Here is an 18236-nt window from a genome sequence, read left to right as displayed (position 1 = left end):
AAAAAAAATATATATATATATGTGTATATATATGTGACAATTTCTCAGAAATATTTTTTTTCAGAAACAGCATCTTTTAAAATTCAGAATGTATAATCTTATATTTTAAAATTGCAATTGCTTAATGAAATAGTGTTTTTTCAATAAACTTTTTTAACTCACTTAAGTAATTTAGATGTTCAATAAATTATTTTTAAAATCAAAAATAAAAATAAACACTCATAGGTCCCACATAACCATTTTAAATGAAGGTACAAACTGATTCCTTTAATGAATATTAAACAGAAATACTTATACAGACACTTAAGTGGACAATGAAGCTAGCTTACAAAAGGAAAAAGTTGAAACAAATTAAGTAAATTATACACCTTTCCTTCCAAGCAGTTCAAATAATTTTGGGGTATCTTTATTAATTTTCTCAATAGTCCTACATATTTAATAGAGAATTCATTAGCCCACTTTACAGATATTAAGGAGAATATGAAAAAATATTAATAGCCATAAATTACACCTTAAATTGTATTAACAGAAAGACCTGGAAATAGAATTTAGTTTTGGACCAAAAAGATATTAATGAAGCCATACAGGTAACTGGACCTAATTCCTCCAGCTCATAGTTTAAATCCATTTGTGAGGCTACTGACAAAAGGACTTTTTAGAAAAGGTCCTTAAATTTTAGAATAAAATATACTCAAAAGTTAAAATACACCACACACACACACACACACACACACACACACACACACACTGCCCACTACTTTATTCTCTCCATAATACCAAAAAAAAGTTTAAAAGTTATAACACTTTGCATACACTATTCAAAATACCAGTTTACCTCTCTTTTAATAATGGGATCTGGATGGTCTAAGCACTCAATTATTGTCATCTGGTGCTGAAGAGCCAGAGTGGGATCCTGTTGGATAACATAGGTAAGAGCCTTCAGTCCTAGAAACAAAGATTATGTTATACAATTGACTGGAAACAAATACCCAGCAAATTTCAAGAGCCCTCTTTGTAATTTCTGTCAAAATTATTTAATCATCTTGGAGCACCTGGGTGCTTCAGTCATGATCTCAGAGTCACGAGATTGAGCCCTGTGTCAGGCTCTACCCTCAGCAGGGAGTCTGCTTGAGATTCTCTCTCCCTCTGCTCCGCCTCCCCTTTGATGCATGCATGTGTGCGTGCGTGTTCTCTCTCTCTAATAAATAAGTAAAATCTTTTTTTATAAAAAATTATCTAATCATCTTACCTAAATATTTGAGATTTATTTTAGGTGACAGAACAAATTTTCCAATGCACTTGGCAGCCTTCTCAAGTAATTCTGATTTAGGATAAATAGAATAAACTGTATGTACACATTCAAACAGAATAGCTAGAGAAAGAAAATATAAAATATCAGGGATCATGTTAAGGCATAGTAAAAGAACATACTTGTACAGAACTCACAGCAAAACAAACGAATTAAAAGGTCAGTTTTAGTAAAAAATCTTACTTATAAAAAACTTTCAAAGATAGGAACTTTGTTTTCAGGCTTACACAGTTATTAGGATTATGCTACCACAGCACACTCTAAAGAGAATTACCTATTAATAGATAAAAATGATGAATTCACTCATGCAACAAGTATTTACTGAACACCTCCTATGTGCCAGGCATTGTTGTAATAGGATGGACACAGCCATGGAAAAAAGACAAATACCCCTGCCCTTAAGGAGCTCACATTCTAATGGACACATAGGTAATATATTCATTGTTTCTATATAAACATATATTTCCAACACTCCTTCAATGTTTTAAAATAATTTGTTCTCAGGCAATTCCTACCACTCACACAAAGAAACAATATATGTAGTTTATTTTAATATAATTATTTTGGAATGTTCTAGCATTTGCTTCAAAGTAGGACCACTTCATAAAAATCCTCAAGTCAATTCTTTAAAGGCAACCTCAAAGAACCTCGAACCATCAACTGAACATCTTGGTAGTGTTCAAATTTGATTTTCTAACGTAGTTAAACATCTGATAAATATGACAGATGATCAAAGTAGACACTAAAATGTTTTTCAAGCTCTTTTGAAGAGCCTAAGTCAAGGAGCTGGAGGTTCGCCACAGTAGAGAACCAGTGAAGTATCATTACATCCTGCATGTGCTGTGGAATCACAGTAATGAGAAGTGACACACAGACTCAGCAAACTCAACAGTTCTACTACAAGCTGAAGCATATCCAAGTGTCCTTGATAGCATCATTTCTTCTCTAGTTTCAAAAGCCTAAAACAAAACAATCGGATACTTTTTGTGTGTACAAGACAGATCTTGAATATTCAACTAGCTATGTTTTATACTGCTAAGTTGCCTATCAATTGATTCAAATCTAAATTTTGCATAAAAAGCTTTATATGAACCCCTTCTACAGAGAAAGAAAGAGAGAAAAGAAACCAGAAGTATAAAGTTCTCTTTAAGAAGGGAAAGGACTTTAAAGGAAAACCTACAAAGTAAGTTAATTTAACCTAAAAAGAGGGGTGCCTGGGTGGCTCAGTCAGTTAAGCGGCTGCCTTCGGCTTAGGTCTTGATCCCAGGTCCTGGGACTGAGGCCCCTCATCAGGTTCCCTGCTCAGCGGGGAGCCTGCTTCTCCCTCTCCCTCAGCCTGCCACTCTGTCTACTTGTGCTCTCTCAAAATAAATAAAATCTTTTTTAAAAATAAAAAAAAAAATTTAAAAATCAACCAAATAGATACTCTGTATATTCAGATGTTGTGCTGTAAAATGTCCTCACTCTGTGCTATGGAAAGAGTAGACGTTATGACTTAGTGAACTAAACAAAGAGAGGCTTGGTCAAGTGACTAACCAACTAAGGCAGGAGTGGATAAACCAATACTAAATCCAGCCGTTGGCCTACTTTTGCAAGCCTGTAGAACTGATTTTCACATTTTTTTAAACTGAGATAAAATCAACATATAACTTATATTAGTTTCAGGTATACCGCTACACTTTTTAAACATTGTGGAAAAGGGGCACCTATGTGACTTAGTCAGTTGGGCATCTGACTCTTTGTTTTGGTTCAGGTCATGATCTCAGGGTCTTGAGACTGAGCCCCATGCTGAGCTCCCCACTAAGTGGAGAGTTGACTTGAGATTCTTTCTCCCTCCCTTTCCTCCCACTCTGCTCCTCACTCCTCCCTCCTGCTCGTATTCTCTTTCTCTAAAACAAAAATCTATAAAAAAATAAAAATAGGGCACCTGGGTGGCTCAGTGGGTTCAGCCGCTGCCTTCAGCTCAGGTCATGATCTCAGGGTCCTGGGATCGAGTCCTGCATTGGGCTCCCTGCTCAGCAGGTAGCCTGCTTCCCTTTCTCTCTCTCTCCCTGCCTCTCTGCCTACTTGTGATCTCTGTCAAATAAATAAATAAAATCTTCTTAATAAATTAATTAATTAATTAATTAAAATGTTAAAAATTAAAGCTGTGAAAAAAGCAAAAAATGGAGAATTTATGACAGAAACCTATGTTATATACAAAGCCTAAAATATTTACTATCTGACCCTTTTTAGAAAAAGTTTACCAAACCCTGAACTAACCAGCCAGTCCTAAGTAAGATTAAAAAAATGCTTTGCGGGGGTGCTTAGATTACTCAGTGTGTTGAGCCTCTGCCTTTGGCTCGGGTCAAGATCTCAGGGTCCTGGGATTCAGCCCCCCATCAGGCTCTCTGCTCAGTAGGGAGCCTGCCTCCCCTCTCTCTGCCTGCCTCTCTGCCTTTGTGATCTCTCTCTCTCTGTTAAATAAATAAATAAAATCTTTTTTAAAAATAATGCTTCGCAATAATAATAATAATAATAATAATAATGCTTCGCTGGTGCACCTGGGTGGTTCAGTCGGTTAAGCATCTGCCTTCAGGTCAGGTCATGATCCCTCGGTCCTGGGAGTTAGTCCCGCATCAGGCTCCCTGCTCAGCAGAAAGCCTATTTTCTCCACTCATGCACTCTCGCTCTTTCTCAAATAAGTAAATAAAAATCTTTGAAAAAAAATAATGATGCTCCATTTTCTATTGTAACTGACATGGCTTCCTTTACAGATTCCTGCCATTCAAAACTCTGCTGCTGTAAGATTGTGTTACTACAAAAACTTCTCATTACTTACCTAAAATCTAAACTTATTTAGATGATTATAAAACTTCTGGAAAGCTGGTACAGGTAAAATTAATAGTTAGAAAATTCCATTTATTAGTCAACTTAGGCATAAATGAGCTGAAAAAGAATTTAACAGGCCTTTAGATTATTTTTCCACTGGAGCTAAATTCCTCTATTCCACAACTCCACAAAAACCTGAGTATAAGTCCGTAAAATGAAATAGCAGCCACCCTCCTGGTTCCCCTCTACAGTGGTTTCAAAAAAGTGCTTCTGAGGATTTCTAAACATAAAAACACAATGCAAAGTTTTGTTTTCTCTTCCAGAGCAACCCAGATCCAAACCAAATATCAAGTAAAGATTATCAAGTTAAAAATTAATAACGTTCTAACATTTATGATACTCTAATTTTATCATAGGTATTTTGGGCTGGATTACACAAAAAATTCAAAGTTCCACTGATACCATATCCTTCAGACTAGACTCTACTTTCATACGAAGTAAGTCTCTATCTACTGACCCCACTCTGGCAGGGAGATGTGGGTACCACCAATGGGGTGGAAGCCCAGGTTCTCCACTCTGCCTCCTTTGACACTTGGAAAAGCAAGGGTTCCTTGTTCTGGACAAGGTGATGGGGGACAGGAACATCTGCTGATACTATCTTGCCTGGGAAAGGAAGGAGCATTACTTCCTAAGTACATGGCCACCACCGACAGTGGCCTGAGCATGCCTGACCAGTGATGAAGGCTCCAACTCTCCACCAGACTTCTTCTAACACCACCCCAGCAAAGAGAGGACAGGTACTTCGTTAACCCCCTATTTCTAACTATGCTAAATCTAGGCTCCCCACATCATCTCCGCTGACAATGCAAGGGAGGGTTGCACCTGGCAACACCTGGCACAGATGAAATTCTGGCTCTTCTCTCAGGCTTCTCCACCACAAGTTCAGGGCAGGGTTGGGAAGCTGGTTACACCTGATGTGGTGGAATTCCTGGCTTCCCACTTAGTTTTTTCTGCCATAACACAATTTGTTCTTTGTGATGCTTGGCTGGAATGCAAGGCCACTGTCTAAAAGTTTTCTATCTTGCTATTTTGCCTTTTTCTTATCTTTCCTTTGGCTAGACAGCAGGCTTTTTTCTTGGGGCATTTTTGTCTGTGCCTGTCAGAATTTCCAGGATGCTGGCTCTCCAGTACCCAGTCTCAGGACTATGAGGCAAAAAGAAAATCCAGGGTACTCACTGTGGTACTGTTTCTTGTATCCCAAGGTCTCTAACCAGTCCACCTTCATTTCTCCATCTTTCAGAGTCATATGTTAAATTTACAAATATTACACACTAACTGGGAAAAACAGGGAAATGCATGTCTATCTACTTTTGATGGTCTGTTCCTTGTACTCCATTTTATATAATTCTCCCAATTTACTAAATAGCTTACTAAAAATGTTACTCTCATCAGTACCTTGCCTACCAAACTCCCGTATCTCTGGATGTATACAGTAGAAAGTCCAAACTCATCTGGTTCCCCTGAGAGGACCTCTGCAATATGGCCTTTCCACTGCTCCCACTATGAACTGTCCATGCAGGCTGCTGGTAAGTCAATATTCTCTGAAACAGTTTTACACATCCCCACTTCTGCACCCTCTCTCATGTTCCCTCTGCCTAGACCCCCTAAATCTCCCTTCTGGCTATCTGAATCCTACCTACCTTTCAGGGCCCCATTACATCAATAAATCCTTATGTGTGTTCTCAGGCCCACAGTGATCTCTACCACCTCTGGTTATTCCCTGCACCACCCCCCACTACATAGCATTCTACCTTATAATGGTATTAGGCTTTCATAAATAAGCTATTTATTCCATTATATTGTAAATTCCTTGAAGGCAAAGATTGTATTTTACACTTCCTCATATGCTCTATATCACTTTGTACAATGCCTGGTACATAACAGTAGTCAATAAATGTCTTTGATGTGACTTATATCTTAATTTAACAGTAAGGTAAGTTATAATAACGGAACTGTCATAAAAATATGGTTTAGAAAGTATAAAGACTAAAATTCAATCAGATAACTGATAAAAAGTAATCTTCTTTTCCTTTAATCCAATAAAATATATTACTCATTGATTAATCTAGTACCAGATCCTGGGATAGACACAGTTTCTTCTCTTATGAAGTTCATAATTATAAAATTCACATCCATAAGCAAAAAAATTTTTATGTTAGCACTACTAAAGAACAGTCTACCATTGATAAAATCACTGTAAGTTATAAACCATATCAATACAAAAAGGGAGGGAGATTAACAATGGAAAGATTAATAAAGGAAATAAATAAAAGAAACTATAAGGTTTCCATGGTAAGGTGAACACTGGACTGACAGCCTACAAAGAAACAAACTGTTGGTTTTGGTCCCAGAAACTTAATAAAGGAAAGGTGCCCTAGTGGAGAACATTAAAAAATATTCCCTCAGGTATACAGCATTCTCCAAACCAAAGGAATGGGTAACAATGGCTAGATCCAAAAAGGGGAATTGGGTGGTGAGTGGTAAGGGTCAAAAGAACACTTACTGTTCACTGTATACCTTTGTGTACCTTTTGAATTTTGAACCATGTGCATATATTACCTATTTAAGAAAATAAAATTAAAGCTGAAATGTCAATTACCAAAAAAAAAAACCCAAAAAACAAAAAGCCTTCTGTAAGAAAAAGAAAAGTAGATCCTTTTAAACTCTTACCCTACATGCTAATTATATCTCAAGCAAAACATTTTAACTTGGCTGCCTGCAAAGACTGGCACTTCTCTAGAGCTTCTGACAGTTCCTAGCCAAACCACCTGTGCCAGCAAGGTTCATCCTTACCTCTGGCCTGACTGTTCTCATTACATAGCAGGATCCTAGATAATACCAACTGATCATTATGCTATCCACTCCTAAGGGTAGGGACTGTATCTATCTCCTTTTCCTTTAATCTCCCAGACTCAGCATGGAGAAATAAATCAACTCTTTCCTCAATCTGTACCTGGTTTACAGATCAAGTTTTTTTCTGTAAGCCTTTCAATAAATGCTGGTTGAAAAATGAACAAACCACTTTTATTGCCTTAATTACCATTTATATTTGCAAAACATAAATCTATCCTTCAAAATTTACCATCTCAATTCCTTATGTGCATTATCATCCCTGTACTAGTCTTACACTGCAATCCTTTCTCCTTATTCCTAACTCCATCTTTGTCAAGCACTTTTCTTACAGTTAAACTAATGCAATTTCTGCCCCCTAGTCAATCCTACGTTTCTACAATCATTGTCTTTAAAGATCCACAGTTTACCACTGTCTCGAAGAACAAGTAATGGTCTTCCGCCCCTATTTCACAGTATTTTACTAGATTTTACTAGATTAAGAAATGACTTCTCATTTGAGTTACTCTCTCAATGTCTCTTTACTGGTCTTCTCCAGAGCATGCAAAATTCAAACTGTTTTATTTTGCTTTTGAATACTTCCAAATACCCCAATTTCTTTACTGAGCTTTTTCAAAGTAATCAATAAAGAACTAAAGTTCCTCCCTCTGGCTATTAAGAGTGGAAGTTTTTTGGTTACGTTCCTAAGTTCTCCACCTCCAAATTGCTCATCTCGTATTATTAGATTACTTTATAAAACTGTATACAACACATATATAAATATTATTACATACGTATATATGTTATACGTCTTTGTCTATACCCTTCTCTTCCTTCAGTTGACTTCTTAAATATCATTTTTTCAGAAAAATCTTCCTGTTCCTCCTCTCACTTATAGCTGGCTGCTACAGCACCCTATAATTCTCCTTTGTAACATTTATATCACCTGTCCTTTTCCATCTGGTCTGTGAGGTCAATGATAATACTATTTTATTCACAACTGTATTCTAAGCACTTTGCACAGGGCCTGACAAAAAACAGAAATTTAAGCAATATTTGATGACCAGTTGACTGATTTATTTGAGAACTGTCTTCCTAAGTATGGAACAGACCTACTGGGTTATGCTTATAATCAATTAGATGTTTAGTGAATACTTTCAATATAAAAACAATTTCTCTTAAAAAATGAAATAATAGAAAAGAGAGAGATAACGTTAATAATGAATTTAGGTCAACATTTTAAATAATGCCATAATTTCAAATTATTTGTTAGTTATCTAATGCTTGCACTGAAAAATAATAACCCAAAGAATCATTTTAAAAATTAACATATACAATTCTTTTGGAATTTATAGTATTCTAACACACATTTTGTTACACTCCTGGAAAACACTGTTAATCATTAGAGTAGCATTTACATATATTACCTACCATATGTGACATTGTGATTTAACTCGGCTCTTCGTAAGGATTCATCAAGAACATCATACATTAATTCACTTGTCCTGTTTAAAAGATATTTTATTTGCAGTAGAATTATAGTATTATAACTCAATAAAACAGTTTTTCAAACTTCTCTCTCTTTAAAACTGAGGATCTACAGAAAAGAAGTGAAAGAAATTCATTTTATGAACTTAACAGAACTTCACTTCTTTAAGATTCCATTTGTTCTTTTTCATGAGTTTAATTCCCTGCTTTATCAAAGCTAACTAGTCAATGGAGAGATATCTAAAAAGTCAATCAACTCTTTCCTCTACCTGTACCTAGTCTATAAATCAGGCTTCTGTTTGAATATCTTTATAATTTTATTTATAGTAAAATATGCTACCTGTTTCAAATTACTACTGTAAAATGTCACACATCCAGATTATTCCAGATGGTAACCACATAGTCTTTAAAAGATATTCAAACAGTAGTCTTTCTTTGAATAGCACCAGGTTCTCTGGAAAAAAAATTTCAACTTTCATTTACATTAAATATGAAGAGATCACATCTTATGAAATGGGTTTCTATCATTCCTGTATCTTTGTGGTTACTGATTACAGTTACAGTAACTGGGCTGAGGTAGATACTATAAGAAAATGCAGTGCTTTGTAGAGCACTCTGCCTCCCAACCTAGAAAAGTCGTCTGCAAGAGGTCAGTGTGAAACTATGGCTTCTCAACTGGCATTTCTGTTTCAGATTCAAAAAGCAATAACATAAAAAAAACTACATCACATACAATACACAGAGTAGTCTTGCAGAGAAACTACACTGTAAAACAAACAAAGAGATCAAAATAATGTGAGGTGACACAAATAACTTGTGATGTATGTTACACCTTTTTCAGAAAATTTCTTTTTTCCAAATATACAGTTATAAAATTTAATCTGAAGTGCATGTGCTTTTATTCTGTCTTGACTAAAGGGTAACTACCCAGTGGGAATCCAGAATCATATTCTAAAATCCCTCATTTTATTGTGTAAGCACTTTTTCTAGACAGTAACCACAAAGCAGACATTACAACCCTCCCCCTCACCCCAAATTTGGTAATTCTACACCTAGATTACAGTCTAGTCTTCTATATTTTAAAAGCCAATGTCTGGCATAAGAGTCATAATTAACCACATGAAAATGTGGAAACATCTGCAGACATGATCAAGCAACATTAATACCCTAAGACAAAGAATGCTATAAAACACAAGAAAATATTCAAACAGACAAAAGAATATAAATATAAAAAGACTTTTCCAGTAAATTAGCTCTTTCAATTAAATACACTGGAATCCTGTTATAAAATAACATTTTTACTTGCCACACTGAGCTAAGCGTGGTTTAAGAAATACAAGATTTGTGTTAACAGAAAATGTCAGAGTTGGGACAAAAAAGGAGAAAATATTCTAATGTTCCACAACATCATAAAAGTTCCCCTCTTTATTCATTTCACTGAGCCTAATTCTATTCAACTGAGCTCTCTGGAGGTAAGCACTCTCTTTGTACATATGCTTTTAACTTTGTACATAATCCCTAAATTCATCCATAAAGGAAGTAAGAAAAATAACGAGTTAATGAATTTAGTAAATTCACTAAATGCCTCCAAAGTCACTGGGTCTTTTTAGACCAGTAAGGTCTAGTTGCATTACCATGAAATTCATGATTTTAAAACAGAATTCCAGTGAACTCCAACTAGAGCCACACAATAGGAGAGGCTGGATTATATAAAAGAAAATTAGGACAAACATTTGTAATGTGCATATCTACTCCCATCACCTCCAGTTTTTTCACTTAGGTTTCATCAGGAATTGAGATTCAGAAACACAGAAAAAGTAACATAGCAATACCAGGAGTGATACAGTCCAATTGGCTCTCATTAGGAGCTCCAGGGAAATGCAAACTGACATGACACTGACAAGGCACTAGGAGGAGCAAGAGCCTAGAAGACAATCCCTTCCTAAAGACAGGCTAAAGAATTAGAAGGTACCCAAATGCACAGAGGAGAACCATCTCTCATAAAGTCAAAACACCGATTAGCAAAATTATTTTTGCAAATATTTTCTTAAGAGAGAAACACATTAAGGACTCAAGCCATGGTCCTTGCTCTCAAGGGAACTAAAATTTAGTTGGGCTTGCTCTTGAACAGTTCAGGAAAAAAATTTTAAAATATGTGGCACACACACAAATATATAGAGAGTGAGAAAGAATAATAACACAAATGCAAATAATTGATGTCTCTAGGAAAAGGGTTTAAGGAACCTTCTTGTACTGTTCTTGGAACTTTTCTGTAAGTTTGAAAACTATGGCAAAATAAAAAGTTACACAAAATATATATCATTGAAAAGACACCCATAAAAATTATATTTAAAAAAAAGAGTTTAAAAAAAAAAAAAGAGTAACTTAGACAAATGAATTAAAATGAAGCACTCACATCCAACCAGAGCAAGAGTCAGCAAACTAAAGTCTGCAGGCCTATCCTGGCTGGATGTTTGTTTTTGTACGGTTTTCACATTTTTAGATGATTGGGGGAAAAAGATCAAAAGAATATTTCACAATACATAAAGATTGTATGAAATTCAGGTTTAACATCCACAAATTTCTTTGGAACACAGCAATGATCATTCATTTATGGATTGTCCTTTTGAGTTATACAATAGCAGGCTTGAATGGCTGCAAGAGACAACATACACCCACAAAGCTTAAAATATTTATTGTCTGGCCCTACTGTCTGAAACTTTCTGGCCCAGAAACAATCCCTAAACTAGAATGATTAAGAAGCTTCATGAAAGATATGGAGCCTCAGAGGTCCCTTTCTCTATGAGCAGGATTTAGATAAGCAGAGAGCCAGGATTATCCTATCCTAGCAACCTGTTATGTCCTTCCTACGGTGGTTTATTAAACATTGGGAGAATCTGATTTATGAAACTTCTAGATGAAGGCTATCAAAGTATCAAGTTTACTTAGAACAGTTTACCTTTGATCATCTTTTCCTAGAAGTCCTAGTATTCGCAAAAGCTGGATTTGTAACCATGGTGCTGGCACACTGTGGTAATTGAAATCTACTGGGAGCTTTCCTCCAACTACTTGCTTCAGTATTGTTACAAAACTCCCTGTCAAGTCTTTATATCCAGATGAATTCTCCTATATCCAAAAAACAAAACAAAAAATCTTCTGTTAATGTCTTATCAAATATAAAATAGACCTGGTTGAAATGCCATACAGAATCTAACTTTGATTATATCTATATGTTCACTTAGAAATTTCAAGTGCACATTTAATGAAACAGTACTCCAATCTAATTAGATTTCCTCCTTGATGAAACTGCTCTAGCTACCTGATCCAAAGCTGAATCATTCCCCAAAAAACTTCCACCAATAGCTACCTGTACCCACACAGAGTCTTAATCACATTTCATAATTTCTTATAATTATATCTTATATAGAAATTTTACCAACCAATATCAGCAATTAAATCAAAAAGGGGAATGAAAGGCACACTGATAAGGGGCATTATTTCTACTTTTAATGAAGATCAAGGCCTGTTTGCAGTCTCTGAACTTTGTTTGCAAAAGACTTCTCATGTAAACGATCTGTGTTCTGGGTGGAAGAGCTCATAGCAGTCAAGTCTACTCAAACATTCAAACCTCCCAGAATCAGTGCATCTGCCTTTTAAAAATTAATTAATCCTACAGTATTTAAACATACCTGTGTTTCTGAATGAGTGTGCTTTGATTATCTATCTGACTAATCTCTTGAACTGGGGAAATTACATACACATTCCTCAAAGTAAACATCAGATTCTTCATTGTAGTTTTTAATCTCATTATCAAGGACACCTTTTTGGAAGGGAAATAATAGCTCTTTCAAAGTTTAGTAAACATTAGAGGAAAATAAGATTTAACATCAAATATCTATTTTATACCAATATATTTTGGAGCACAATGCATAAAAATGAACACAATCTTCAATTCTGTCATTGTAAACTGAATTCAATAAATATGCCATTTTGTTTTATAATAGTCATCAAGTCTCTCACATATACATAAAACATACAAAGGTTTTCAGGCAATAGACTGGGGCTGAATTAGTATAAATCTATATCACCATTTAGAAAAGTTTACCATACCATTCAACATTCCTTTAACATCTGACACAGTATCAATGTAAGGAGTCAACACTGTAGTCTATATACCTTGCACTGGCTCTCCTTATTTCTAGAAGCTCATTAGACTTCTCATGAAGTTGTATGAAAGAAAGTCACTGCTTCGGGCACCTGGGTGGCTCAGTTGGTTAAGTGTCTGACTTCAGTTCAGGTCACAATCTAGGAGTCCAAGAATCTGGCCCCACACACCAGGCGCCAAGTAGGGGTCCGTGCCCAGCGAGGAGTCTACTTCTCCTTCTCCCTCTGGCCCTCCCCCTGCTCGTGCTCTCTCTCTCTCTCTGATATATAAGTTATTTAATTTAAAAGAAAGTCACTGCTTGAAAAACAACAAATATGGATATTTCAATCACCTCCTATAGCTACCATTTTTCCATGTGTCTTAGTAACTTAAAAAACTTAGTCATTTAAAAAAGAGACTAACTCTGTAATGTGCCTACAACTCATGCTATCAAACAACTTGCAAAAATTACTATTAAAGAGTCAGTAATAAAAACCTGAAATGTTAATTCAGCATTTTACTGAAAAATCTGAGTTTCCATTTAATTCCATAATTAACATTTTTTAATAACTACCTTTTTCTAATAGCAACTGCTCAGTATCTCCTGAAATTCCCAACTTACCTTAATCATCCTAAAGTATATGTGCAAAGAAGCAGCCATGACCCCAACATCTCTGTCACAAAGTGCTTTCCGAAACTTAATGTGAATATGCTGTACTTGATTAGGAGCAATGAGATAGAATTTATATAATGCCAGAACAGCTTTTCTTCGTATAATCTCCCTAAAGATAAAAAATAAAATCTAAACAAACCATCTGACTTGTCAGGCATTTAGTTGAAAAAGATTGTAGATGAAATGATTCCAAGATAGCAGTTATTACCTTAATCTAAAAAGAAAGAATTACTCATTTTTGTTCATTTCTTTATTCTAATCCACTAAACTATAAAAAGTGGTTATCTCCAGGAGGTAAGAGCTCAAGAGACTAAACACCCATGTTATACATTTCTGTAGTTACATAATTTTTGGTAACAAGCATGCATTTATTATTTTTGAAACCAGAACAAACAAGGAAAATAAACTTTTTTTCATTAACATATAATGTATTATTTGCCCCAGGGGTACAGGTCTGTGAATCATCAGGCTTACACATTTCACAGCACTCACCGTATCTCATATCCTCCCCAATATGAATAAACTCTTTAATTCCCTAATTCCATTTTTGAAAGCCCTCTCTCTAGAAATTAGGAAAGAATCAACAATTCTAACTTATAAAGGTAGTTCTGTCTACTAATAGACAGTCTCTTTATTAATATTGGAAATCTCATTAATATTTTACCTTCTATTATTTCTTTTTTTGTACCATGGGCAAGCATATTCCAAATACTTTAGGGAGGCAGGGCAATAGAAAGGGAGACTCACATTAAAAGATGTTACTCTTCCCCTTGCCCAACTCATGTTTCAAAAATGTCATTACAATGAAGAGGAAAGTAGGAACACCTCGGTGTCTCAGTGGGTTGAGTGTCTGCCTTCAGCTTAGGTCATGATCTTGGGGTCCTGGAATGAAGCCCCACATTGGGCTCCCTGCTCAGTGGGAGCCTATCCCTCCCACCCTCTTCCTGCTCTTCCTTACACTCTCTTTCTCAAATAAGTAAAACCTTAAAAAAAAATGAAAAGGAAAGTACACACTAATCCTACACTTAATTTTTAACAGATAATGTCTAGCACACAAGAAGCAAAATGAGAAGTTGCTATCCTATGTTCTATTGTAATTTCCAAGGAAGTATATCCCTTGTTATTCTCACTCATGCCTCCTTCTAAATATAGCATATTTGCGGGGCACCTGGGTGGCTCAGTGGGTTAAGCCTCTGCCTTCAGCTCAGGTCATGATCTCAGGGTCCTGGGATCGAGTCCCGTATCCGGGTCTCTGTTCAGCAGGGAGCCTGCTTCCCTCTCTCTCTCTCTCTGCCTGCCTCTGTGTCTACTGTGATTTCTCTCTGTCAAATAAATAAATAAATAAAATCTTTAAAAATATATATATATAGCATATTTGCAGGCTATGCTGGCAGTGCTCATAACAGCAGCAAGTGTCACAAAAGTGAAGTATTTACTTTTAGGGTTCCTTAATAAGTATTTCTGTTACCTAAAATCATAGAATCTCAAAATTGAGATTATTCAATGCAATCCAATATGTTCCACTCAAAAATACCTTTTAGAATATTCCTAACAAATGTCAAATTTAGCTTCTTTTAATTTCCATTAACAAGCAACTCACTACCTTCCTAGGCAAACTATGCCAGGGCGGAAAATTCTTTTTCCAGAGAAAGCAAAAGCAGATTAACAACAGATTTGCCTTCAATATTATTAATACTATGGTGCCTATAAACTACATCTCAGTATATGTATTGCTATTAAGGGTTAACAAATATCAGTTCTGAGAAAGAATAGGTAAACGAGATGATGAAATGTAAACACTCAACAGGCTCAGGAATCTGCAGGCCTGGCCCTTTGTGGTGGTACCAACAAAAGACATCAGGAGACCTGGATTGAGGCCATAGGTCTGGCATGGTGAAATTCAAAAGTCAAGACCAACCATCATCTTTGTGACATCCACTGGCCTACCTATAGCTCTGACCCATGTTCTTCTGCATGGAGGTAGGTATGGCCGTAATGGCAGAAGCAGAGTTTCAAGAAGTCTAACTGGTGAAAAACAGGAGAGGCCAGGATTTGAAATTAGAGTACATGAGGAGCAATAAGGAAAAAATTCAGTTCTCAGAAGGATTTCACACAAAGGCTAAGTATTTAATTATCACAAAACAGTGGGGATAAAGAGAAATTTACATAAAAATAATGCTCTGCTATGATCAGATCAACCAGTAATTATCTAAGAAAAACTGTATTTTATTTCCAGTAATTAATTGTCTATAGCCATCATTTGTTCTGAACACACATCTGACATAAATAAAACATTAACAAAAAATATTAAGAATGTACGTATAACTAAAATATTGTAATCACCAAAAAAAAAAAAAAAAAGGAAAAAGTGATTGCAAACTTTTTCCTAGCTCTAAAGGTTATGAAGTTACGGAACTTCGTCAAGAACAGAACAAAAATGAAATAACAAAACAAAAAGGGGCGCCTGGGTGGCTCAGTCAGTTAAGCATCTGCCTGCGGCTCAGGTCATGATCCTGGAGTCCCAGGATCGAGTCCCACATCAGGCTCCCTGCTCATCAGACAGCCTGCTTTTCCCTCTCCCTGCTTGTGCTCTCTTGCTCTCACTCTCACTCTCTCTTAGATAAATAAATAAAATCTTTAAAAAAAATAATAACTTGTGAAAAAGTAAGTCAAACTGATAAGGAGAGTTAAGGAATCTTATAAGACAGGATTAGAAAAATACTGTAAGTTAAGGTTTATCTGGATACATTCTGCTATAAAATAGAATTTGAACACTACAATTTTGCTATGAAAGCAACCTCAACACACTGAAGGTCTGCATTCATAGCACTTGAACCACTACCAAATTTTTTCCATTATGTCACTTTACCCTCAAAACAACTCTGTGAAAACTAACATGCTTCAACCAACCCCATATAGCCAAAGGAAAAAGAGGACCACTGCTGGTTAGTGGTAGAACTGGGAGAAAAGCCATGGATTCCTGACACTAAACCTCACTGCCTCTCAGTTTAAATTTAGAAAGCTACCTGGCATTTTCTCGAACCCACATAAAATGAAGGACAATGCTATTAGGGATTTTTGCATTATATCTGGCAATCAAAGGATATCTTCCACCCTGAAAGCATTAAGTTATAATAAAATTTTTAGTATAAATTTTTGTTTTGAAATATATAGTATAGAGAGGTACCCCAAAATAATTTACTTACTTAGAATGCTGAAGTTTATCTTCAATTAATGGAAGAACAGCTGGAATCATTTCTCGAGGGAAAATCTGGCTGACGATAGTAAGAGCCATACATACTTCTACCAGGTTAGTGCTCTGCAAGTCCTGATGTAATGATTAAGCAAACAAAACATTCAGTGCAAATCTTGAAATTTAGGGTTAGTGAGTTCAACATTGCAATGGTCCTACATGTATATAGTTTTCTACTAACTTTATAATTAATTTGTACATTCAGAACAGATCCTAGAGAAAAAGACAACAGCCAGAAAAGTGCATCTGACTAAAAGTCTAGAGATTTGCGGGGCGCCTAGGTGGCTCAGTGGGTTAAGCCTCTGCCTTCGGCTCAGATCATGATATCAGGGTCCTGGGATCGAGCCCTGCATTGGGCTCTCTGCTCAGCCAGGAGCCTGCTTCCTCCACTCTCTCTCTCTGCCTGCCTGTCTGCCTACTTGTGATCTCTGTCTAATAAATAAATAAAGTCTTTAAAAAAATAAAAATAAAAACAATAAAAGTCTAGCGATTTGCTTTCAAATGAAACCATAACAGCAGTAGGAGAATGTTTCACTTAACCCCTACAACTGGGTTAAGGTCTATTATTAGCCTCATTTTACAAACTCAGAAACTGATCTAAAAGATCTTTCTAGGGGTGCCTAGGTGGCTCAGTGGGTTAAAGCGCCTGCCTTGGACTCAGGTCATGATCTCAGGGTCCTGGGATTGAACCCTGCATCAGGCTCTCTGCTCAGCAGGGAGCCTGCTTCCCCCTCTCTCTCTCTGCCTGCCTCTCTGCCTACTTGTGAACTCTGTCTGTCAAATAAATAAATAAAATCTTTTAAAATAAATTAATAATTAATTTTTTAAAATAAAGATCTTTCTAAGCCCATTCTGTAAGCCTGGCTTCTTCTAAAAATAGCTAATTCAATATGATTGAGGTAAAATGTCAGATACCTGGAAGACTAATTTAAGACTTCATATTTACCAACATATAATATAGTACCTTTACAACTGTATTCACAAGGAGAAGCAGCAGTTCATGATTTTCATGTAGGAATAAAGAAACAGCCAAATAACCTATAAAATTTGAGGGGGAAAGTCTCATTATTACCTAATAAAAATGAACTTTTCTCAAGAAATTAAACAAAGCAATAATATATTTAAAAACTTAAGTGTCAAAGATAACAGCTTCAGGTTAACTATAAAGACAGATTGCAAAATATGAGGTTCAAAAACTTCAGGAAGATTTCAGATGTTCTTCATCCTGAAATCTTTCATAATTAAGTATCACAGGATATACCTGAAACAGAAAAGAGGTTCTCTGTACTAACTTGAAGTCCTATAAATGACGTCAGAAATACATCTTCTATCTTCTGTGCATATCTCTACACAATCAATCAAAACATTTTCTATCTTGTAATCAAACATACAACTGTTGAAAAACTAAAAGCTACTGTAGTTACTAGGGAGTTACTGGCAATTTGTTATTATTGAATGAGCCACCCCCTACCATTGCATATGATGTAAATCATATATTAAGCCATAAACAATACCTTATTTTCTCAATATGAAGATACACTATTGAAGGAATAACAGTTGTAGAGGAAAGAAACACTGTCTAGCACATTAAATGGAATCATTGATTTAAGTAAGCATTTTTATTTCAATATTAAAAAGGACATCTTACGATTGAGGACATAAATTAATA

The 18236-nt window shown here is 35.7% G+C and overlaps 1 protein-coding gene across 1 annotated transcript in view; it reads right to left on the bottom strand.

The window, feature by feature from the left end:
- Window positions 1-18236, bottom strand: part of AP4E1 (adaptor related protein complex 4 subunit epsilon 1) — a 60789-nt gene that overhangs the window by 32604 nt on the left and 9949 nt on the right. Inside the window, exons 5-11 of the mRNA XM_032343716.1 lie at window positions 17532-17605; window positions 16521-16642; window positions 13264-13423; window positions 11457-11623; window positions 8441-8514; window positions 1250-1372; window positions 836-945 (exon numbers count right to left, since the gene is read on the bottom strand). Of these exons, the coding sequence (XP_032199607.1) occupies window positions 836-945; window positions 1250-1372; window positions 8441-8514; window positions 11457-11623; window positions 13264-13423; window positions 16521-16642; window positions 17532-17605 (830 nt within the window). The remainder of the gene's footprint in view (window positions 1-835; window positions 946-1249; window positions 1373-8440; window positions 8515-11456; window positions 11624-13263; window positions 13424-16520; window positions 16643-17531; window positions 17606-18236) is intronic.

Source organism: Mustela erminea, chromosome 5 (assembly GCF_009829155.1).
Source record: "Mustela erminea isolate mMusErm1 chromosome 5, mMusErm1.Pri, whole genome shotgun sequence".
In the NCBI taxonomy this organism is placed as follows: Eukaryota; Metazoa; Chordata; class Mammalia; order Carnivora; family Mustelidae; genus Mustela; species Mustela erminea.
Note: the sequence above shows the minus strand (reverse complement) of the source record. Positions and strands in the feature narration are given on the sequence as shown.